This window comes from Pristis pectinata, chromosome 1 (genome assembly GCF_009764475.1).
Source record: "Pristis pectinata isolate sPriPec2 chromosome 1, sPriPec2.1.pri, whole genome shotgun sequence".
NCBI lineage: Eukaryota > Metazoa > Chordata > Chondrichthyes > Rhinopristiformes > Pristidae > Pristis > Pristis pectinata.
The window spans coordinates 106,487,185-106,512,903 of record NC_067405.1 but is presented as its reverse complement, the minus strand read 5'-3'; the positions used below and the strand labels follow the sequence as shown (position 1 = coordinate 106,512,903).

Genomic DNA, 25,719 nt, shown 5'->3' with positions numbered 1-25,719 from the left:
TCTTTTTAATAAGAACGTTCTGGTGAAAGATTGTCGAACTGAAACATTGTTTCTCTCTCTGCAGATGATGCTGCCCAATCTGCTGAGCATTTGCTGCATTTTCTGGTTTTTATTTTCAGTTTTGAGGCATCTGTAGTGTTTTGCTTTTCAACACCTCAATAATCTCAGCTCGTGATAAAATCCCAACTTTGAATAATTCTTAATTATATTATCTCATATTTGATAGCTTCCAGTGAATACATTTTCTGCATTTTGCATTCCTTTTATATCTTTTTTGTAATGGATGAATCCAAAGCCATATACACTACTATCAAATAATTAAAGTCCAAGTTGCTGCTCTTGGCTTTTAAATGCCCAGGTTTTTAAAAAAAAGTCCATTTGCCTTTTCATTGTAGTTGTCCTGCCATCTTTGGTAACCCATTTATCTCCAACCAAACTCCTTGTGCTTCTCTGTGGCATTTGAAATTTACCATTTAAGATTTGTGTTTTTCCCAATTCTGACTCCTAAAGTGTATTAATTCACATTTTTCTACATTACTTTTATTTTTTAAATGGAATAATATTGTCAATTTCTTTGTACATTTTGAAGCTTAGTTTTAAATTATTTTTCCCATTTCAGTCTAGACCAGTCAATGTGGATCTCCAAACAGATGGCACTCTTCAGGTTGACATTTCTGATGCTCTTAGTGAAAGAGATAAAGTTAAATTTACAGTTCACACAAAGGTAAAGGGATTAAATTTAAGATGAAAACTGAGCACTTTAACTAATCTGTGTTTATATTTTCTAATATTCTGTTGTATATAATTGCTGTAATTGCTTTCTATTTAGTTTTAATTGTTGCCTACAGCAATGTAATCCTCCAAAAAAAATCACAATACTTACATTTCTTGCCTGAATTTTTCAGGTGCTGCTACAAATTTCATGAGTGACTGACTTGCTGTATGCAACCCACTTTGAAGTGAGGACACTTAAATTTGACTTGAAGCGCTAATGGTCTATGCTTATGTTGCATCCTTATTAAAAGTTTTCAGATGTTCTTAATTTTATAGTTTGTGGGCACTTTTGTGTCAGGAATGCTTAAGTTATTTAAGATAATTTTATTTCTGATCTACAAATTTAAGATACTTTTTTAAAATCAAATTGTTTACAGTTTGTTTGTGATCAGCAAAAGGAAATCAATCCACATTAAAAATCATTACAGCTTCAAATTTAAAATAAAAATTCAAGTTATTTGCCCTTTTGATATGAAAAATGAGTAAAATACTGTATGTTTAATATTTAGCTAATCCAAAGTTCAATTGTGTCCTCATCCTGCTGCACTTGCCCCTTAAACCCCTGTGGATTGATTTCAGCATTGTTATCTGTGTTTTAAAATATCCCTTAGTCTGATTTGGATAACAAATCGGTAAACAACAATTTTTCCTCTGAGTTGGAATATTGTGGATACAAGGCCCACACCAGGGACTGGAGCTCAGAAATCTAGCTTGAACACTGAAATACATTATGATGGGAGTATCACAGTATCAAGGGTGCTGCTTTTGGGATGAATAATTAACTGTTCACTCTCTCGTGGACATTATTCCCAGGCATTAGAATAGCAGGGGAGCTATCCTTGGTATGGAGTTCATCAATCAACTTCACATGTAAATAAGTTATCTGATTAATATCACAATGCTGTTTGTGGGAGTTTGGTCTCTTCAATTTGTTTGTTTCTTACAATGCAGCGGTGATTATGTTTCAAGACAACTTTATTGGCTGCAGAATTCTATGGGATGTTCTGGGTTGTCAAAGGGACTTTATGAATGCCAATTTTTTTTACTTTAAGTCTGATTTTTATAATCTAGCTGACATCATCTGATTCAGGATTGCTTCTTGTCTCCACTTATCCATTGGAGAGTGATATGTTCCATTAATCCTCCACTTCCTTGCTCTCCCCTGCTTTTAGAATACTCCAAACATTTATCTCAAACTATGCCTGTGTTTTGTTTTGAGCCCATTCATTACTTACTGCCCTTTGTCACCAATGTTAGTTTTTTAAACTGTAAATACAAGTCTGTTGTATTAAAATTCTTGGCAATTATACAAGTCAACATTTTGCTAATGGTAAATTTGTGAGGTTTATTGCACCTACCATATGTTTCCTTTTTCTCTTTTAAAAACGTGTAAGGATAAATTGTGACTTACTGTGTACTTGTATCCTTACAGAGTACTCTACCTAATTTCAAACAAGATGAATTTTCTGTAGTTCGTCAGCATGAAGAATTTGTCTGGCTTCATGATGCTTTTGTTGAAAATGAAGAATATGCTGGCTATGTTGTGAGTGTTTTGGAAATTGAATAGTTAATTATTACAAAGAAAAATTATTTATCTTACTGACTATCAATGTTTTAACTGAGCCAAGTTTAAAGTTTGTATAGATATACTGATACTCCACTTAGCACTACCCCGCAAGTAATGATTCATCATTGTACCCTTGGTCTTGTAGTCTGAATGCTCACAGATACGTGTACCTGTTCCTTAAAAAATGCATCTGCTCAGGCTGTACTGGAACCTGATGCTCTTGCGGCAGTGGAGCAGTGGCTTGGAATAGAGTAGAACACTGAAGCAATGTGCAGTGGCTGGCTGTGAGGGCTGGGGTGAGTGTTGCAGCTGATTAGAGCTGAGATGTGGGGTCCAGGGGTGTGCCCTGGTTGCCATGGCAACAATCGAGCTGGTTGTCAAAGAGAAATCTCTGGACTGGGAAGAGCCATGCAGCCAAACAAAGAGGGGGAGGTGGCAGCATCCATTGCATCTTACGGGAGATAATGATAGAGATTGTAGGATCTGTCAACGTGGAGCAAATGCTGCCAATCCTAGTTCCCAGCAATGCCTGCACTCACTGTGCTGGTCAGGGTGCACCATGCATCTCAGTGCTAAGCAGCAGTACCAGTTGCCATGGCCCTTCCAATACTAGCTCTCGCAGGTAGCCATGGGACATTGCCTTGGTGGCTCACTCTACATCAAGCCATGTGGCAATGAGATTACTAACTATATCAATGCTGTGGGAGTGCCAATGGAAGACTGAGCTTTCATTCAGGTTCCTGGCACAGCAGTGGAGAGGGCAGAGGTTTGTGCCATATTCCTAGAAAAGTAGTGTTGTCTGTAACGCATTATTATTTATGTAATTTTTATAATGACTTTTTTTTTTAGTGCTCATCACTAAGCGAGGTACCAGGGTAATCTGTCTCTTGAAACAGTAAATGAAAAGAAAAATTTGAATTAACTGATGAACTTTGTTCATGACAGTGTCAATAAAAATGTCTCATCTTCCTCTCCCACAGAACAGTGATTTCCCTGAAATAATTGGGTAAGGGAGAACATGTAATCTGGATTGCAATTAGCATTTATAATTTTTCTAAACAATTACTGGAGCAAAATGGACCACTAGTACATGGCAATTAAGCAGATTTGACAACTTGAGCAAAGGAAATAAAATGAAATGAACTAATCTAAAGTACAGGGATGCCTTGAAGAATTGGTGGGGGAGAGAAGAGAGACGGGAAGCTGTTGACAGTTATACTGCATTTTTATAAATATTTAAATATTTCCTGTTTATCATTTTATGTAAACAATTTTAATTGAAAGATTTGAACTTTTAGGACTCTGTTAAAATATTAGGAAATGGGAAAATTACTCGAAGTATCAATTTGTTGACAAACCGGTTGAATTACTCCATGTTTTGTTTTGAAGCAAGTTATCAAAAAGTCAGGAACCAAGCGTGAATTGAAGGGTCCCCACTGGGACATTTTTTTTCTTCAGTGACACCCCAACATTGATTTTAATGTACTCCCATTGCCATCAGGATGCAATTATAAAGGGTCCAGCATCTGTGAATTAGATGCTGCAATCAGTTGCACTGATAAGTGCTGTAGACCTGCTTGATTGTGACATTATGATTGGGGGGCTCCCCTTTTCTATCTCTCCCTCCATCTTATTTCTGTTCTTTAAACCAAAATTACCTAGTCCATTTACATTAACTCCACTGATCCACTTCCCAGCAGGTAGCATTTGAAAAAAATTTCAGCCATCTGTGAAATCCCAAGTCAGCTTGTAACTCTTCAAAATGTGAGGGGAAAACCAAGATGGTTATTTCCTAAAGCAAGAATATCGAAATGTAGCCTTTTTTTGTACATCTGATTTGGAGTAGGGCAAAACAAAGCATCCTTGTAGCATATCAGAAATTTAATTCCTAAGCTTGTGGGAGGTGAGAAACTTGTTAAATGTAATCAATTAAACTGCAGATAATTAAAACTTGCGATGAATCCTTCAATTGGTGGCATTGTGGTCCATGGGTTAGATTCTGACTGTCTGCATAACCACATGGGTTTCCCACCTAGAGCTTTGTTTCCCTCCAGCATCGCTGATGCATTAAGTTACTACTTAATACAGGTAAGTGACAAGAGAATCAAAATGAGACATGATGGGAGTGTGAGAGAGATTAAGTTGCAGACCTTGTAGGACAGTACAGAAGAGGAAATGGGGTCGATGAAATTGTTCTCTTGAGAGATGATAAGGACCTGATGAGCCAAAGGTCTTGTGTCATAATAAATGTCGATGTAGGACTATATTTAAGCTACTAGCTATGTTCTAATGTTAAATGTTATGATATAGAGTACATGGTGGGATATGGTACTAATTAAATTCTGCATTTGTCTATTTTGTTTGAAAGTACATATCTTGAAAGTTGTAAAATTGTCTTTGGCAGTTATTTCTGGTGATTTTAGTTTTATGCAGAAATTGCCATATTTAGCAAACACCATTTCCTTTAACAGATTTAATCACACAGTGGCGCAAAATCATGAAAACATTTCTAAATCTGTAAAATTAGTTAATTCATTATTTCTTAATGTGTGCTTGCAATTCATGAATGTCTGGGTATCCACGTCCTCATTATTAGTGAGGGATAGGAGCAGGGCTTTCCCATAGATAGCAAAAAAAAACTCTGATAGCAATGATATTCAGCGGTTTACCCCTCCATAGATATAATAACTTCAATGTCAGTTTTAACTTGTCAAAGTAGGCTGAAACTGACATTGAAGTTGTAATCGACGTGGACTCTGGACCCACCCCCCCGCCCAGTACTCTTAACCCTGACTCCAGACATGCACCAACTCTTGATATTTCATCTCAGCATTTACTTGACAACAGAAGAAAGGTCTCTGGAGGAAGATGCATGTGAACCTCCAGTCTCAGTAATATGTGGTCAACTTCACAAGTATGCAGATCTACAACTACTAAGTCAGTGGATATTGAGGCCTTTGTGTGTAGATCGACTGGGAATAAGGTAGCAGTTAAGAGTGGAGCATGGACATAACATAGGAAACAGGAGCTGGAGTGGCCATCCAGCCCTCTCAAGCCTGCTGTGCCATTCAATAAGATCATGGCTGACCCAACCTCTACACCATATTTGCATGCTCTCTCCATTTCTTTGACTAAAAAAAACTGAGATAGGGTTACCTTAGCAGCAAAATGACAGAGGTGGGGCCACATCATGGAATCAGTTTGGGTAATATTACAAAAGAATAACATTTAGATAAGTTAAAGATTGGACAAATATGTGAATAAGTTAATGTAAACTGTATCTTCCATGAAGGCATTGTAAATTTTGGCATCATTTGGAAAATGGTGACTAAAGGTACTGAGATATAAAAATCTTTTAAATATTTTGGGTTTATCCTTTGGCTAAAATCCTGATTCCTTAATTGTTCGTAGATTGTAATGTGGAAAAATGATATAGCCAAAGGGCAGTCTTGATCTTAACGTCGTGATGGTTACAGATAAAGCAAAAAGCAGGAATAGGCTCTCTGGTAGTTCAAGGCTATTCTGCCATTCATCAAGATCATGGCTGGTCTTCTATCTCCACTCTGTCTGTTTGCAATATCCCCATATCTCTTGATTCCCTTAATATCTACAAATCTATTGATCTTTGTTTTGAATGAATTCAATGACCAGAACCCAAAGTCTGAGCCTTCAAGCCCTTGGGGTGGAGAATCACCACCTTCTGAAGAGATTTCTACTCAGTTCAGTATGAAGTGGCTTTCCCTTTATTCTGAGACTGGTTCTTGACTCATTCGCTAGGAGAAACGTCTTTCCTGCACCTACCCTCTTGATTCCAGCAAGAATTCTGTGCCTTAATGAGTTCAGTTCTCCCTCTGGACTTTAGAGAGTACACACACTGTCTATGCAATCTCTCTTTGTACAGCAGACCCACCATCCTAACTAGTTGTTGCACACTCTCTGTGGCAAGTATACCTTTTTTGGGTAAGGAAACCAAAACTGTATACAGTCCTCCTCCAGGAGTGGCCTCACCAAGGCCCTATATAATTGCAGTATGAGGTGTCCCCTACTGTAGCCAATTTCTGATGACACAACATTTGACACATCTTGCTTGTTGCACCTGCAGGTTAACTTGTAGTGTTTTATGACCAGCTAGGTCCCTTCGAAAATCAATTTTTCCCAGTATCAACATATAAATAATATTCTGCTTTTCTTTTTTATGCATCAAAGTGGACATCACAATTTTGCACATTATGTTCCATGTTCTCGCCCACTCACTTTGCTTGTTTAATCCCCTTGAAACATTGTTACATCCTTCTCAATACTCTTAAACCCACACTTTTATATCATGAGCAGATATGGAAATATGACATTTATTCCCTTTGCGAAACTGTTGATATTGATAATAAATAGCTGAAACTCCAGTACTAATCCCTGTATTACCCCACTGGTCATTTCCTCCCAACCTATGAAACACCTGTTGATTCCTACTTTTTACTTTGTCTGTTAACCAATTCTCAATCCCTGCCAGTATGTTACCCCCAATTCCATGTGCTCTAACCTTGTTATTCAACCTACTTTTAAGGGACTTGGTGAAAGCATTTTGAAAATATAGATATTCTGGTTCGCTCTTACCTATTTTACTGGATACATCCTCAAAGAACAGATTAGTCAAACATGCTTGTCCATTCATAAATCCGTATGGACTCTGCTGAATCCTGTTATTTTGTAGGTGTTATGTTATTACTTCATTACAGATTCTAATATTTTCCCTACTACTAATATTAGGTTAACTGGTTGATAGTTGACCCCTGTGCCTTCTTTCTGAAATAGTGGGGTCACATTAAAGGAAAACTTTAATGGAAAGGGGCCTTTAGGAAAGAGTGATCTGATAAAATCTTATAATATTGAAAGTGATTTAGTTCAATTCAAAACTAGGGTTTTAAATCTAAAAGCAAACTATATACAGGTATGAGGTGTGAACTAACTATAGTCAACAGGGAAACTGGAGTAAGAGGTATGAAAGTAGATAAGCAATGGCTAATTTTAAAGCCTGAATACATAATTAACAACAGAAACCAAAAAGGAAAGGTGGTTTAACCATGGCTAACAAGGAAATTTAAAGATAGTATTAGATCAAAGGAAAATGCCAATGTTGCCAAAAAGGGCATGAGGATTAGGAAAATTTTTGAATTTGGCAAATGGTGACTAAGGTATTGATAAGGAAAGGGAAAGTGGAATGGTATAGCAAGAAATGTAAAAACTGACTGTAAAAGGCTCTATAGATATGTTTTAAAACAAAAAGACCAGCAAAAGTTAGTGTAGATCCCATTGAGATGACAGAGAAGTGTTATATTTGGCAATAAGGAAATTGGAAAGAAGTTGTGTATTTTGAATGTCTCTGGTTAAGAAGACTCAATTCCCTCAGAAATAGTGGTGAGCAATGGTTCTTGCATGAATGAAGGTATCAAAGAAATAAACACAAGTTTTAGTTTTTAAAAAGTTGGAGAAATTAATGATACAAAAAGTGGATAAATCCCCAGGACCTGATGACTTTCATTCCATGGCTTTGAAAGAGATAGAAATGAAGATAGTGGAAACACTGTCGTCTTCCAAAATTCTAGGGATTCCATAGTGGTTTCCACAAATTGGGAGGTAACCTGGGTTATTTAAGAAAAGAGGGAGAGAGAAAAATGGAGAACTATAGCCTGACGTTAGTACTAGGGAAAATGCTAGAACCTATTATTAAAGAAGTAGAAAATAATAACAGGATTGGGCAGTCAATCTTGATTTATGAAAGGGAAGTTATATTTAACACTTGAGGGTTTTTGTAGTGGTAACTGGATGAATAGATAATGGGAAGAAAGTGGATTTGGTGTATTTAGCATTTCAAAAGGTCTTTGATAAAGTGCCACAAGGGAGGTTATTAAATAAAATTAGAGCACATGGGATTACCTATAATTTATGCCATGGATTCAGGATTGATTTAAAAATGGACAGAAAACAGAATTGAATAAACAGGTCTTTTTTTTAATGTTGGTTGGCTATGACTAGTGGGATGTTGCTGGGAGCAGTGTTGGGTGCCCTGTTGTTTCTCTTCTTGTTGCTTGGTGATTCTAGATATAGATATAGATATCACCAATTTAGATGAGGGGATCAGGCATAATATATCCAGGTCTACCAATGAATGAAAACTGGCAGTGTAATGTGAGAACGTTGCAGAGGAGTATTGAGTGGATATTAACAGGCTATGTTGGTGGTGAGGGCTTGGAATTATCATGTTTAAAAAATGAAATCTGTTTTGATGGGGGGAAAAAATTAGCTTTTTTTAAAAATGGTATTTAGAGGGGCCTAGGTGTTCTGGTACACTAGGACAATCATTGAAAGTTAATGTATGGGCACAGGAAGCAACTAGGAAACCAAATGATACGTTCCCTTCATTACAAAAGTAAAGGGTTCTGACTGAAATTTAATAAATCACTGGAATATTCTATAAGCATCTGATCCTGCTATCTCAGGAAAGATATGCTTGTGGTAGAGAGAGTGCAACAAAGGTCACAAGATAGAGTCCTGCGATGGTGGGTTTGTCATAGGAGAGAGTAAGTGAACTTGGCTTATATTCTTCTGAGTTTAGAAGAAATAAGAGGTGATCTCATTGGAACATTCAAAATTCTTAAGAGGCTTGAAACCATAGATGCAAAAATAATGTTTCCCCAGGCTGTGGCATCTAGAACCAAGGGAGTCAGTCTCAAAATAAGGGTTGGCCATTCAGGATTGAGACGAGAAGGAATTTCTTTACCTAGACAGGAGTGAATCTTTGAAATTCTTTATCTAAGGTGCCTGTGGAGACTGGTGGAGTATATTCAAAGCAGACATCAATAGATTTTTGGACGTTAAGGAAATCAAACTGTGGGGTTAGTACAGGAAAGTTGTGCTGAGATAAAAGATCAGCCTTGTTATTCCTCAATGGCAAAGCAGGCACAACAAGACACATGGCATAATTCTGCCTCTGTTTCCTACAAACTTGTCTCTTGACGAGTTTCCATTTGGTTCTTTATCACTGATTCTATGTGATATTTTAGATATTATTTCCTCATGCTGTTTTTTTTACTCTTCAAATTGGCTTTATTCCCATATACTGTCCATTTTAATTGTACTGTTGCCAGAGAAGGAGCTCTCCTTGCATCCTTTGAATTTCCTCGTTGGTAATGTTAGCAAACAAATCACTTTTTGTGTGTTGCAGAACAAAAAACTCTGGAGGAACTCAGCAGGTCAGGCAGCATCCGTAGAGGGAAATAAACAGTTAAAGTTTCGGGCCGAGACCCTTCATCAGGACTGGAAAGGAAGAGGGCAGAAGTCGGGGGAGGAGCACAGGCAGGTGATAAGTGAGTAGGGGAGGGGGAGAAAATGTAATAAGTTGAGAGGTGATAGGTAGAAGAGGCAAAGGGCTGAAGGAGGAGGAATCCGGTAGGAGAGGGCAGTGGACCATGGAATAAAGGATGGAGGGAAGGGAGAAGAGGAGATGGGCAGGTCATCAAGGCAGGGGAAGGGAGCCACAGAAGTAAGGGAAGATGAAGGACTTGGGGTGGGGGGGGTTACCAGAAGTTGGAGAAGTCTATGTTGAGGCCATCAGGTTGGACACTCCCATAGTAGAATATGAGGTGTTGTTCCTCCAACCTGCAGACATGTCAGTATGGGAGTGGAATGTGGAATTGAAGTGGGTGGCTACCGGGAGGTTCTGGCTGTTGTGGCGGACAAGAGCGTAGGCACTCGATGAAGCGGTCTCCCAATCTAAGTCTTGTCTCACCAATGTACAGGAGACCGCACCAGAAGGGCCTCCTGTACATTGGTGAGACCCGATGTAGATTGGGTGACTGCTTCGTCGAGCACTTTCGCTCTGTTCGCTGCAACAGCCAGGACCTCCCAGTGGCCCCCACTTCAATTCCACATCCTGTTCCCATACTGACATGTCTATCCATGGCCTCTACTGCCACATTGAGGCCAGACACAGGTTGGAGGAACAGCACCTCATATTCCGCTTTGGGAGTCTCCAACCTGGTGGCCTCAACATCGATTTCTCTAACTTCTGGGAATCCACCACTCCTTTGTCTTCCCTTATTCCTGTGGCTCCCTTCCCCCACCTTGATGACCTGCCCATCTCCTCTCCTCTCCATCTCCATTCTTTATTCCATGGTCCACTGCCCTCTCCTACTGGATTCCTTCTTCTTCAGCCCTTTACCTCTTCTACCTATCACCTCTCACCTTATTACATCATCCTCCTCCTCCCCCACCCACCTATCATCCCCCCCTCACCTGGACTCGCCTATCACCTGTCTGCGTGTGCTCCTCCCGTTCCCCCGACCACCTTATTCTGGCTTCTGCCCTCTTCCTTTCCAGTCCTGATGAAAGGTCTCGGCCTGAAACATTGACTGTTTATTTCCCTCCATGGATGCTGCCTGACCTGCTGAGTTCCTCCAGCACTTGTGTATTGCTCCAGATTCCAGCATCTACAGAATTTTTTGTCTCAGCTTTTTGTTTTGCACTCGTATTGTTCGATTATGAGCCGTACAGTAGTTAGTGATGCTTTTAATTGAAAGAATTATACTGAAGTTTTAATTGCTCTGACAAGCGTGGATGGTTTCAGATAGGAAAGATAAGTTTAGGACTCTAGTAGATGGTAATTGGATGTATAACTTGTATTTTACAGAGCAGAGAGCTAAAATAATTTAACTAATACAAATATATTGAACTTGTGTTTTCAAGGATCTTCCATAATGTAGGTACAAAAGAAGATTTAAAGAAACTAAGTGTGCAAGGAGAACTTCATTCAAAAAAAACAGTGGGTTGCAAAGAGGTCTCATTGGACTGTCTGATATTTTAGCTTAAAAGATAATACTGATTTGAGATTGAAAACCAGTTCACAACTCCCAGTTGTAGCCCTATTTCTTCCAGTAAGCCAAAAGTAGAACAATACTAAAAATGGAAGTAACTAATATAAACTAAATATCATATCAACAGATCCCACCAGCACCTCCAAAGCCTGATTTTGATGCTTCAAGAGATAAACTGCAGAAACTCGGGGAAGGAGAAGGATCAATGACCAAGGAAGAATTCACAAAGATGAAACAAGAACTTGAAGCGTGAGCATGATATACCATGCAGATTAAACAAGTCAATACTTTGTTGTGCAGTTGCTAATGGTGATATTAAACTGTTTTCTTTTTACAGTGAGTACCTGGCTATATTCAAGAAAACTGTTGCCATGCATGAAGTATTCTTGTGTCGTGTAGCTGCACATCCAGTTCTACGAAATGACTTAAACTTTCATGTCTTCTTGGAATATAATCAAGATGTCAGTTGAGTTTACTTTATAAGGTCTTTTATGTATAGTACACATTTGCAAGATTATTTTTGCTTTTAATTTATGAAGATTCTGCAGTTAATAAGGCATGATATTATGCCTGTATTTTGACAATAGTCATAGTCAGGGGACCAAGTCAAACTGACTGACGGCTCTTGGTTTCATAAGGAACCCCCAGCTATCTGCTGTTGCAGTCCAGCTCATCTTGTATTTCAGCACATGCTCGGCCAAATGCGGTGTCCATGACGAGCTGCTCAGATGTTAGTGAATTTGAGATTGCCATTTGAATGAGGTATTAACCCTATGGAAAAAGGTAAATGCAGGTCATGTGTTGGTATTTGTTGGTGTTTTAAATTTTATTTTTCAATATTTAAATTAAAAATAATTAAATCTACTTGAATATTTTTAAATGCCCCTATCAGAGGTAGATAAATATAATTCAAAAGCTTTTTGACAATGTTTTCAAGATATTCTGGGTGTGTAGCCTCAGGAATACAACACCCAAGGCCTTTTTGCTTTTTGGAGTTTGTTTTACCGTGCAGGATGTGAAAAGTCAGTTCAGTTGGCTTTCAGTATTTGGAAAAGATAATTCTTGGGTCAGTGGGCCGAGTCCAGCACGATCCAACCCATTGTGTTGTGCTGAATTACTTGCCTCATTTTGTTTTGCTTGGAATGCAACTTTAGTACATGTTTTAGTCTTCAGTGATGAAAAGAGATTACTTTTGATGTTTTTAACATCCCTTAGGAGATTTAAGATTTCCATTTTCTATATTTTCTGCAAATAATTTTGATGTTCTAAATTGATGTGAATGAAGACATGCTTAGAAGGCAGTAGTCTCTTCATTTCAGAAACTGATTTCCAACATAAGGCTGTTAACCATATTCCAGGATTTAGCGCACTAAGTTCAAAACAGATAACATTCTCCTTGGTATGAATAACTTGGCTCATTAGCAGCTTTGTCGAGTTAATTTTTTCTTTTTCAAAAGCTGACCAAATATACATGTGGTTTTGTAGTGGCTAACTGATAAATTAATTTAGCTTGTTTATGTTAACAATTAATGTTCAAAATATTTATTGTGTAGTGGTTCAGTAAAATAATGAAAGATTTGATCAGCAACTTCCTCACATGAACCATTAATATGTAGGACATATTATCTGGAACAGTTAATGATCAGCATAGTTTTGGAAGGGCAAGATTACACCTCATTGAATGTTAAGTGTTGAAACTGATGGAAAACTAGGAAGATTGAGTGGCTACCTGTTTAGTTGCTTTTTAAGGATTTAGTTAAATGAAGACACAAAATACCTAAAAATATTTGTCACAGCAGAGGGGACTTGAGCCTATGAGGAAATTAAATGGTGTCCTTTGAAGTATTATGTTTGTTTTACTGTGTTATCTAAAAAGAAATTTTAAAAAGTTATGGTTTGATGGCAGGCTTTGCAGGTTTTCCATATTTTTGTATCTGTTGCTATCCGTCTGGATTGATGCTTACCCCAGATAGAATGGAGGATCAGCTTGGTGCCAATGCCTGTGCCTTCATTTGGAGCTAATGATCAAGAACCAAGACACAAGTTTTGTTCCATCTTCAACCTTGCTCCTTGTCATTTTTTGTCTTTTTAAATTGAGAAATAATGTTAGAAGTTCCAATTCTTTAGAAGTAAAATGTTAATTAATTAACATTTATGTGAAAGACGCTTCAGAAAATACTGTGGTAGATGTAATAACAGTATGTATTTTGATTTTTTTTAAAGCTGAGTATTCGAGGAAAAAATAAAAAAGAGAAATTGGAAGATTTCTTTAAGAATGTGGTAAAGTCAGCTGATGAAGTCCTTGTTGCGGGCGTTAAGGTGCATTCATGTTTTTTTTTAAGTTCAAAAAACTCATATCAAACCAGAATAGTAAGCATGCACTATTGGCAACCATGTGACACCATGTAGTGATCCATTTACCTTTGCCTTTTCTAGACATTTGAACCATGGGGCCAAACAAAAGCCTTTCAAAAGCAAAGTTATTATATCTTGTATTTATTTTGGGGAAAAGAATATCAGGAACATAATGTGGTTTCTAATAACTTTAAATTTAGCTTCTATTTGATCATGTAGTTACAGAAGATTCTCAGAAAAGATAGCAGGATATTACCTGGCTAGACATTGTTGATATCAAGGCACAACTATGGAGGGAAACAATATGATGTTAGGAAGAGGTGTAGGGAGTTGATAAGATAAGATATCTTCATTAGTCACATGTACATCGAATCACATGGTGTGTTTGCGCAGAGTGTTCTGGGGGCAGTCCACAAGTGTCTCCACACTTCCAGCGCCAACATAGAATGCCCATAACTTCCTAACCTGTACATCTTTGGAATGTGGGAGGAAACCAGAGCACCTGGAGGAAACCCACGCAGACATGGGGAGAACGTACAAACTCCTTACAGACAGTGGCCAGATTTGAACCCGGGTCGCTGGTGCTATAAGGTGTTAGCTAACCGCTGCACTACCATGCCTGTTTTCTTTTAGATGATGCAGAAAATGATTTTGGCAGAGGAGATAGCTGGGGAGAACCATCTTCTCTTGATGTACTAATACCTCCCATTAGCCATAGATAAAGTAGAGATCCCAGTCTACATAAATCTATCACCTAGCTCTCAAAATCAGTTAACTTTTGTGACAAATGTATAATGGTATGAAAATTGGAGTGCTGAATTTATTGCTTGCTGATTTTCCAAACTGTAGCGCTTGACTTTAATTATTGGTCCATATTTAATCTGCAGTAATGTTGGCATTTCCTCAATTTCAGTAGAAAAATATCATACCATTATTGGCCGGTTTTCTATTTGTGAAGAACACACTATGCATAATATGCTTATTATTACAGAATAATGATGTGTAGTTTCAATGATAAAACAAAAAAAAGATCAGTTAAATACAAAGGTGGTAAATGGCTTCTTGGTTTTATCATGGCTGCTAGCCTGCAGGCTATGTATTTGTAAAGTAGTTAAATATGGCCTAATTTTCTTAAAGAATATATATTTTTTACAAGCATCAATTCACATGTTAATTCTTAAATGGAATTTTCTGCTTAAGTTAACATTTTAATGTATCAGTTCTAAAATATATTTGAATAAAAATAGCTATGTAATATGTATATCTTGAAATTAATTATGTCATATCTAATTTCTCTACTAGTGCCATAGCCACAAGATTGCTTTAGGTCTGTTATCTCTTTTTTTTAGTGGAAGTATTACTTCAGACCTTTTGAAGATATTTATCTGTGAGGTAGCTGCTGCTTATAAAGAAGATGTACTACAATAGACTAGGAAAAAGGCAGGAGAGAGAATTTAGCTACATCAAGGTTTGATTAGAAGGTTGAAAAATTGTAAAATTGGAGGCATAGACAAATAAGAAACATTGTCAGATTACCAAATTCCCAAACCATTCTTGTAAAATAAGTTAATTCAACAACATTTCTGTTCTTAGTGTTGTAATTATATTAATCTAATATTTGTGTCATTGGTTTCTCTAAATTGTGCTAATTGTTGACCTGTAACTAAAAGATACATCTGTTTACTTTCACCTTCTTGCCTCCTTCAGCTCCTCATTATTTTGGAACTCTTAATTATGCCCTTATTGCTTACAAATGATTAATCTGACAGATTCCTTGTGGGCCTCCAGAATATCCTAACTTGTTCAAAGCTTGACATCCAGGTTCTTCCCTGGAGTTAATTTCTACTTGCCTATCATTCCTGTCCTTAATGACCGATGGTGACTCTATACCCAAGATGTGAGATTTAAAATCTTTCCACTATCATGTCACACCCAGTTTTTGACATCTCCTGAAGCTTTATTTCATCTTCCAAAGACTCTGTTCCTCTGACTTTAGTCACTCATACATTGTCGCTGCACTCCACCATTGTTTTAAGATTTCCAGTTGTCTTGCTTGTTCTTCTGCTATTTTGCTCTCCCCCTTCAACTTGAAGCCAACCTTTTTTGATCACAGTTCTGATTACCCTTCCTATTCCTCCCTGGATTTGTGTGCCATTTGGGTGTACAGCAACCAATGATATTTTGTTAATGATGCTGTCTCAATGCAAGTTGTTAATGCTATCCAGAAATAATAACAAGTTATTGGTTTGTTTTTTTAACAAAGAGCAATAGACTGATTGCAGCTGCATAAAAAGAACTTGTTAGGCTGCAACTGGTTTCTTCAAAAAAAAATTGCAAAATTTGGCCTTTACTAGTTAGCTGACAGCTACTATTCCAATTTGAGCCTGAGAATATAAAGGTAATCTTGATATCATACAGCTATTGGAATGCTGTTTCAGCGAGTAGTGTTTTAATTCCATATTGGGTTGTTGTTTTAAACTAAATAGAAAATATTTTTAGGATGTTGATGATTTCTTCGAGCACGAGAAAACCTTTCTTCTGGAATATAATAACAGAATAAAGGACGCAGCTGTCAAAGCTGACAAATTGACAAAGTCACACAAAAGTAAGTAGCATTATTTTGTTGTGATGCATTGAAATGTGAGACAATGCCAAAGAAATATGCAGAATATTTAAAGTTTAGACTTCTGTTCATTTTCATTTCTTTGTATTCCTTCATTGGATTTTTGTTATTTCTATGGGACAAGTAATTAGTGGAAAAATCTAAGCATGAACTAGTACAAAGTTCATTGTTGTTTATGCTTAATTTGGTTCGTTAGAGATAACGTAACTTCCAATTTGTTGGGCCAGATCTCACTGCCCATTATCACTCAATTTTTGTGGTTCCTGGTGCCTTGCTGGTCTTGCTGCTGCAGCCTTCCTGCAAGGCAAAGTAATCCATGCGCAGCGACTTGGCCAAAGATGGCAGAAGCTAAAGTCTTGCCCGTGGAATGTTCTGATTTTCTTTTGGCAACCTGTGCAGTCAGAAGGGCTTGTCCGTTGTTAATAATTACATTTAATACCCCATTCAACTTGCAGTAATGAATTATTTCTTTTTTACAAAAGCAAGTTCTTTGCCGTTTTGGTTAAGTGAATGGGGCTACACTGAATGTTCCAGTTCTGCCTTGTACAAAGCTGAGGAGCCAAATGTGAATTATTTCAGCTCAGTATGTTACAGAATGCGACCAGACTTGGCCTCCAGCACATTCTGTATCTCCAGCCTGTAAAATACACAGACACTGCAGTCTGGAATTAATTGGCATGTGCTGTGCAGGTAGTTGGTGATGATTTACGGGAACCACAGATTGGCCATTGATTTAATTTGGAATGATAGGCTGGTGGCAGCCTATGTAAAACTGGCAGCGTTGTTGCATCAGGCACAGAGAATGTTTATGGTGCTAGTTATTAAATGGCCTCATGAGCCTGAAGTTCAATTCATTATTTGGGTGGAGGGAGAGTTTATTGCAATGTTCTGTGAGGGTTGTGAAAGATTGGGAAAGAAATTTAAATTGGTTCCAGGCACGTGGGTTAGAAGTTATGCACAAAACAGACTAATTGAACCGTTTATAATAAACTGAATTTTCTGATGTTCATGAGAAATGTATCTTACTATAGCATTGTACATTTTTTCTTTTCAGGTGTGGCAGATGACAACAGTAGAATTAGTTCAATATTGTACTCTTTAGGAACTCAAGACTCAACAGAGCTATGCAAGTAAGATTTCTTTTTTAGATGTTTTCATTTTTCCAAGTACTCCAAAATACATTTTCACTTGAATTGTGAATTGGCATTTTCCTGGCAGAACATTAAATCATATAATCAGAATGTACCTTGTTTGAATAGTTGAGGCAGTAGACATATTACTATAATTTGCTTTGGTATTACTGACAAGGGCGAGGAAAATGTTGGTGAGGAATTCCATTTTTTTTGTAAATATGCCTGAAAGTTTACTTGTAATGAGAGCAAGATCTCTGATGTCCTCCACTGCAAAATAGTCAACTGATACTCACGTGAAATGTGGCCATTTTTATAACATGGGTCCATGGTAATGATTTCAGAAAAGGTGAGTAGCTTTAGAGGAAATCGAAGGAATTGGGATAGAGAGTGATATTAGAATGAACACGGCATTTAAAATTGCAGATGGGTATTGAGCCTTTAATTCAATCAATACAGTGATTTTTGGTTTCTATAAGGAACTTCTGTAAGACTAGTTACCCGTGCCTTTAATATTCTTCAGTCCTTTCTGCAGTGATTCAGACATGTCTACCAGAGTTGCATGTTGTTCTGTTTGGTACATCTTTATGCTTGTTAATTCATTTTTAGGGGTTTTATGGGTGTTGCCATCAAGCTCAGGATTTAATGGTCTTGAACCACCTTCTTGAATTGCTGAAGACCTTCTTGTGGGTATGGATTTCTCAAATTTAAACCCAGTGGCAAGGGACGGTGATACATTTCCAAGTCAGAACAGTGTATGTTTTGAAGAGGAATTTGCAAGTAGTGGTGTTCCCTTGTGCCTGGTGCCCTTGTCCTTGGTGGTAGAGGTTATGGTTTTGGGAGATTCAGTCAGAGTAGCCCAGGTGATCCCAGCTTTCATTAAGGTGCGATCTTGGGTGTATGGGTTGCATGTGGATTTTACAGCACTAAAGAACCTGCACTTGCTGTCATTGGTGGCAAATGCTGAGCTAGGAACAGGGGTGAACTCATCAAAGACAGGGAGCCAGTCAGTGTCCACTAGAACAAATACATTTAAGACCCTCTTAACAATAACTCTGTCCTTCACATAATTGGCCTTGATTCTATCCCACAGCAGTCTATTTGGGCCAGCCTTATTATATTTTTGACCAACAAGAAGTCAAGAAGCTCATATCCAAGGCCTCAGTACTATGCAATATCCCCACTTGAAAACCTGAAACTCAATGGTGAAGTACTTAAGTCACAAATCCACAACTTCATCTGGTAAGAGGAGAATATTCCAGTGGATGTTAGGTATGCTGTAGTCGTGACCATCTTAAAGACTGGAGACAACTCTGACAGTGATAACCACCAGGGGCTTTCCTTGTTGTCTGCCAAAGGGAAATCCACCACTAGGATCCTCCTTGACTGCCTCCTAACTCATAAGCTGGATTTTTGAATCATAGGGTGCTTTTGGTCCATCCAGGGCACAGTGGAGATGATCTTCACTGTGCAGTAATCAAGAGAAATACAGGGAGCAACATCAACCATTATATGTGGGCTTTTTTGACCTTGCCAAAGTCTTTGATTCCATCAGCTGGGCATAACTTTGGGATGCCCTCCTTAAATTTGCCTTCATCTTGTGTTTGCTCCAAGATGGCACGCAAGATATGATATTAACCAACAAAATTATTCTCAGTTAAGATTAGTGATCAAACAAATTTGCTTCATTGCCCCAAAACTATTCTCAATTTTTCTTGTCTTACCTTAATATCTTGCATCTCACCTTAATAAACTTTGCATGTATGTGTAGGTAATCTTCAGAATAATGGGAAGCTGTTCATCTTGTGACAAATACAAACCAGAACCAATTTACCCAAACTCCAGTAGTTGAGCTGCAGCATACAAGCTATATTTCCATTTGTGCAGGTCAGAGGCCAAGCTTAAGTAATTGTTGACATTTTCCTGGAACTTTTGAGAGGATGGGCTTTGCACTCAACATCTGCAATACAGGTCCTCCATCAGCCTACTCCTGCTGCACCACAGTTGAGAGCAAGACTCTGGATAAAGTGGACAACTTCCAATTTCTTGGAAGCCAACTCTTGGTAAAGGCAAACATCAGTGATGAAATTCATCACCAACCTTAATGAGCCAGCACAAACTTTTAGTTGATGCAAAACAAAGAAGGTGTACTTGAACATCAAGACTTTGGATCTGGCACAAAAGTTGTGGTCTACCAAGCAGCAGTGATCCTGGCCCTTTTATATGCTTGTGAGGCCTGGACTACCTTCAGCAGGCACCTCGGGGTACTGGAAAAATGCTACCAATGTTGCGTCTGCAAGATCTTCAATTTACTGGAAGGATAAGCAAACCAACATTAGCGTCCTTTCCCAGGCCAACCTCTGATGCTCCGTCGCAGAAAGAGATTACTACCGGACAGAGGAAGATTCAGGGATATGCTCGGTCTCCTTGAGAAATGTAAGATTTGAACAGGTTCCTGGGAATCTCTGGCCCCTGATCACTCAAAGAAGAGGAGCATTCAGGGTGGTTTGAGGTCATGCTTTGGGAGCACACAGAAGCTCTCCGTAAGCGGAGGCGCACATCACAAACCACCCACCTGCCCACTTCGTCAGCCACCTTTCCCCACTAGTGGAAGAGTCTGTAGTTTCTACATTGGCTTCGTTAGGCACCTCCAGAACCCATAAAACTGGAGTTGTAGTAAGTCATCCTTGAACCCAGGGGGCTGCCTGCCTAAGAAGTGTAGGTGCATTTTGTCAGTGACATGCACACTGCAGGTCTGGGGCACAACTGGCAGAGGAAGTGAACGTTTAGGGTGGTGAAAGCGGTGCTAGTGAAGTAAATTGCTCTGTTCTGGATACTGTTGAACGTACTGATATTGGAGATGCACTCATTCATATGAGTGCTGAGTATTCCATCATGTTGCTGACTTGTGTCTTGTGAGTGCTGGAAAGGATTTGAGGTGTCAGTTGCTGCAGGATATGCAGCCCATTCCTGCTCTATGGTGTTTATGTGGCTGGTCCATTTTGGCTAGTGATGGATGAACTCTATTATATTACATAAAGAGGCAAAAAGATCATCCTCCATACTCTTAATTATCTAAAGCAATCAAGGAGAACTTCAGGAGCCCATGTTGTCTGCGAAAGCAGAAAAGATTAGGAAAATTTCAGAATTAAAGGAGGATCAAAGCTTTAATAGAGAAAGATAAAGTAGAATTTGTTAATAGGCTACTGAGAAACATAATGTAGTAACACCTACAGGAGGTGAGTCAGATGAAGATGGGAGAAATTACTGAAGAATAAGTAAATGGCAGAGAATTTAAACATTTTTTTGAGGATGTAACTAGTAGAATAGATAGGGCAGAACCAGTGGATGTGTTGTATTTGGATTTTCAGAAGGTATGTGGGATTGGTGGAAATATACTGACACAGGTTGAAAATTGCTTGACAGACACAAAACAGAAGGAATAAATGGGTATTTTTGAGATTGGCAGGCAGTGACCAGTGGGGTACTTGCAGGGATCAGTCCTTGGTCCCCAGCTGTTCACAAAGTTTATCAGTGATATGGATGAGGGAACCAAATGTAATATTTTTGAGTTTGCAACAACATAAACTGCTGTGAGGAGGATGCAAAGAGGCTTCCAGATCATTCAGACAAGTTGAGTGAGTGGGAAAAACATGGCAGATGCAGTATAACATGGATAAATGTGAAGTTATTCACTTTGGTGGGAAAACAAAGGCTGAGAATTATTTAAATGGTGATAGGTTGGGAAATGTTGATGTACAAAGGGATCTGTGTGTATACCAGACACAAAGGAAACTTGCAGGCACGGCAAGCAGTTATAAAGGCTAATGGTATGCTAGCCTTCATAACGAGATGTTGTGTATAGGAGCAATGATATCTTACTATAGTTGTACAGGACCTGGGTGAGACCACTCCTGATACATTGTGTGCAGTCTTCGTCTCCCTACCTAAGAAAGGATATTCTTGCCATGGAGGGAGTGTTGCAAAGGTTCACCAGCTTGACTCCTGAGATGGTGGGACTGTTGTATGGGGAGAGATTAGGTTGACCAGGTCTGTATTCATCAGATTTTAGGAAGATATTTTATTGAAAGCTACGGAATTCTTTCTGGGCATGACAGGCTGGATGCAGGGAGGATGTTTCCCCTGTGCCTGGGGGGTGGGGAACGAATTGGGGTGGGTGGTGTTCAGGAACCAGGGGTCAGTCTCAGGATAGAGGACAAGACATTTATAACTGAGTTGAGAAATGTCTTCACTGAGTATGATGAATCTGTGGAATTCTTTACCACTGAAGGCTGTGAAGGCCAAGTTGCTGAATATATTTAAGGAAATAGATCAATTTCTACACAGAAAATGCATCAAGGGGTATGGAAGAGACCTCCTGGTGGCCACCCACTTCAATTCCACATTCCACTCCCATACTGACATGTCTATCCATGGCCTCCTCTACTGTCACACTGAGGCCAGACGCAGGTTGGAGGAACAACACTTCGTATTCTACCTTGGGAGTCCCCAACATTGATCTCTCTAACTTTTGGTAACACCACCCTTTCTTCCCCCTCCCCCCCCCCCCCCAACTCCTTTGTCTTCCCTTATTCCTGTGGCTCCCTTTCCCCTCCTTGATGACCTGCCCATCTCCTCCATCCTTTATTCCATGGTCCACTGCCCTCTCCTACTGGATTCCTCCACCTTCAGCCCTTTGCCTCTTCTACCTATCACCTCTCATCTCATTACATCTTCTCCCCTCCCCACCCACCATCCCCCTATCACCTGGACTTGTCTATCTCCTGAACTCACCTATCCCCTGCCTGCATGTGCTTCTCACCAGCCCCCCACCCCCAATCACCTTATTCTGGCTTCTGCCCTCTTTCTTTCCAGTCCTGATGAAGGGTCTTGGCCCGAAATGTTGACTGTTTATTTCCCTCCATGGATGCTGCCTGACCTGCTGAGTTCCTCCAGCACATTTTGTGTATTGCTCCAGACTCCTGCATCTGCAGAATTTTTTGTGACTGGGAAGAGAGAGGCAATGTCATATTGAGATAGAGGATCATCCACGATTGTATTGAATGGTGCAGCAGGCTAGAAGCGCCAAATGGCCTAATCCAGATCCTATTTCCCTGTTTCTGGAAGGTAACTTTCTGGAAATAATGGAGAATTACAGGTTTAAAGTGAATGAAGAGCTTAAAGAAAATAGTATTGGAAATACTAATGGAAGTCAAAAGTGATAAATCACCAGGACCTAATGACTTGCGTTCCAAGGTTTGAATGAGGTAGCAATGGAGATGGATGCAGTGGTTGATATCTACCAAAATTCTGTTGATTGGGAATTAGCTAGTGTTTAAGAAAGGGAACTATAATCCAGTTAACCTAAACGTTAGTAGTAGGGAAAATCCTGAGATGTATTAATATTAAGGAAATAACAACAGGATGGTTAGAAAATAACTCTGAGATTGGGTGGAGTTGATTTGGATTTATGGATGTTAAAATCATGTTTGACAGATCTGTTGGAATTTTTTAAGATTGTAATTGGCAGAAAAGTTGAAGGTGAATCAGTGGATGCAAATATCTGCCAGATATTGGAAATCTGAAACAAAACCAGAAACAAATTGCTGGAAAATGTGCCACATGAGGTGATTAAAGAAAATTGAAACACATGATATTAGAGGCAATATTACAGGCATGGATTGGTTAACAGACAAAAAGCTGAAGGTAAGAATAAATAGGGAATTTTTGGGTTGCGATACTGTGACTAGTGAGGTGCAAGCACTGCCCCTTGTGCCTGTTGCTCCCAGGTGCTAATTCAAGTGATCCCTGGTATTCAACAGCAATTATGTCAACCAGCTGGCTGACTGGCCAATCACAATAAGACTTCTCCAGGACGGCATACCTGGAAGCAAAATTAAGACTGGAACCTGTGAATGAGCACAAGAATGCAAGAAAATACACGCAGGAGTAGGCCACCAGGTCCCTCAAGCCTGCCTCGTTATTCCATATGATCATGGATGACCTATGCTGGCCTCAGCTCCTCTCCTGTGACATCTTAAAAACATCTAATGATTCCACCTTAAATATATCTAATGATCTGGCCCCCACCGACCTTTGGTGAGACAATTCCAGGATTCACTACCCTAAGAGAAATTTCTCAGACGGTAGTGAATCACACCTCATTTTGCAGCTATGTCCCCTTGTTCTTGACTCTTCCACTAGTGAAGACATCTCAACATCTACCCTGTTAAGCCCCTTAGGATCTTGTATGTTTGAATAAGGCCACCCCTTGTTCTTCTAAACTCCAGGGAATACAGATCTACGAAGTTTACATACAAATACTTATGTATCATAAATATTACAAAAAGTAAAAGATAAACACTTTTTAAAATCTCCAATTTGAAATCCTCCGAATTTGCAATATAGATAAAATTGTTTTTGGGGTGCGATAGTTTATAAGCAGTAGTTATGGCTTATTAAGCCATTAAAACTGAACATTTTCGGAGTATTTTACACTGGGACTAATTTACAAACACTCAATTCCTGCTTGCTTGCTTAAAGAAATTTGTTTATTTTTCTTGTGCACATTCTCATTTACATAGCCATCCACATCACACACCAACCCCTACATCCCATAATACCCACAAGTGTCCACCTCCGTAAATGCACATATGCAAGCATCTCAGTGCACACAAGCACATTCACACATGGTTAATGCAAGTATTCTTTTGAATGTTGCTTGATAGTGGGTGTCTGTTGAGAGAGAGAGAGATGGTGGTACGTTTTAAGTTTCTGTAACTAAAGATTGTAAGGAATTTTTAATATTGTAAAAGCTGTGTTATTCATATTTGAGGTGATCCAATTTTTTTTCTGAGGTTCTTCCTCATCTCAATGTATTAATTGTTTAAAGAAAGGAATACATAAGGTAGATTGTGCCACATTATAGTTGCTGGTGCTGTTACGTTTCCCAGGTTGTGCTACAATTGAATTAGATACTGGCAAGTAAAAAGTGAAGGGAATGTACTTGTGAGTACCCATGACACAACACAAAACCTGAAAATTGAGAATGGGGTATAAGAATTTGACCAGATTGCACACTTTGCATCAAGAGTTTCCATGTTTCCATCCTTCACCTATTGCAACAAATCAAAGCTGAATAGTTCACTACAAATTGTTACTCACCAGAGCCTTGTAGACCAGGACACCCCCCTTCCCACCCCAACCTTATGGCAGTCGGGTTATGGAAATTCATCGTTTATGGAATTCATAAATTACTATCAAAAAGTCTAGGATATGGAATAAAAAAAATCACTCCTTACAAAATTAATTTTAAAAAAAGAACAATTTATGTTTTTCCAACTCTCATTACTTGACGCATGTGCAGATGACGTGGAGCCACCTGTATTATTTCTCATTTTATATCCTGATGCACTATATCCTAAAATTTGTGTGCTCTCTTCACGATCAGATCATTGTAAATTTAAAAAGTATGCTGATTACTACCTTAACAAATAGCTACAACCAGGTTACGGCAGGGTTCCGTCCCTGTGAACTATTCATAACCTGAACGGTTTAGAAATAGGAATATGGGCACCTACCGAGTTCCCCCGCAGCAGGTGACATATCCATACCATTGGTCTCCCAAACACTCGTCATAGGTATGGGCTGTACATATGTCGGTCATTGGTAGGCTAGGGAGGACCTGTAGTCCTAAATTGCCGTGCTGAGAATTCCTAACCCTTCACCAAATCAGTTACTACTTTTCTAATGAGATTACATCTGTCACACAGTCTCCTTCACTTAACTTTTCTCACAATCAACCTGCTAGTTGTGAATTTGGGCTTGCAGTGACCTTTTACATTACCTGCGTTAAATAACATTTGTGTGCTGCAGACCAATTTTAAGTGCAATAATGTTAGCTAAAATTTTTGTATATGCATATCATTGTTTAAAATACTACTCTGTAATGTTAGGACCATGATATCATCTTGAAATAAATACTGGAGCAAAGTATCTATTAAAGAAATAGCTATTAGTATCTCATTAGAGAAACTTTTATTCTATTAGAAATCCTGCAGGGATTGTCCTCTTGACATTTTAAAAGGTAGTTGTTTAAAGTATCAACAGGTTTTTTTCAGTTACATGTTGTTGCATATTTACATATTCATCTGGATCTTGTTGGTAAATGCTGGGAGTTTCAAATGGAACCGATACACTTGTCAAATATGCAGGTCCTCAACTTACTGAAAGATCTGGAACTTTGAACTGCACCTTGGTGAGAGTCCCTAGGATTAAGCCTGGTCCAAGATCTGAGATTACATTGATTCCAATGAGAATTGTAAAGCAATGGAGGAATTCCCTTCTAAATTGTACTTAACTTGAAAATGTGAAAAATTAAATTAAGTTGGTAACATTTAAAAA

General features: G+C 38.7%; 1 protein-coding gene across 1 annotated transcript in view; it reads left to right on the top strand.

The window, feature by feature from the left end:
- Window positions 1-25,719, top strand: part of snx6 (sorting nexin 6) — a 44,590-nt gene that overhangs the window by 4,644 nt on the left and 14,227 nt on the right. Inside the window, exons 3-9 of the mRNA XM_052016643.1 lie at window positions 620-724; window positions 2,207-2,317; window positions 11,336-11,457; window positions 11,546-11,669; window positions 13,432-13,527; window positions 16,063-16,168; window positions 17,241-17,316. Of these exons, the coding sequence (XP_051872603.1) occupies window positions 620-724; window positions 2,207-2,317; window positions 11,336-11,457; window positions 11,546-11,669; window positions 13,432-13,527; window positions 16,063-16,168; window positions 17,241-17,316 (740 nt within the window). The remainder of the gene's footprint in view (window positions 1-619; window positions 725-2,206; window positions 2,318-11,335; window positions 11,458-11,545; window positions 11,670-13,431; window positions 13,528-16,062; window positions 16,169-17,240; window positions 17,317-25,719) is intronic.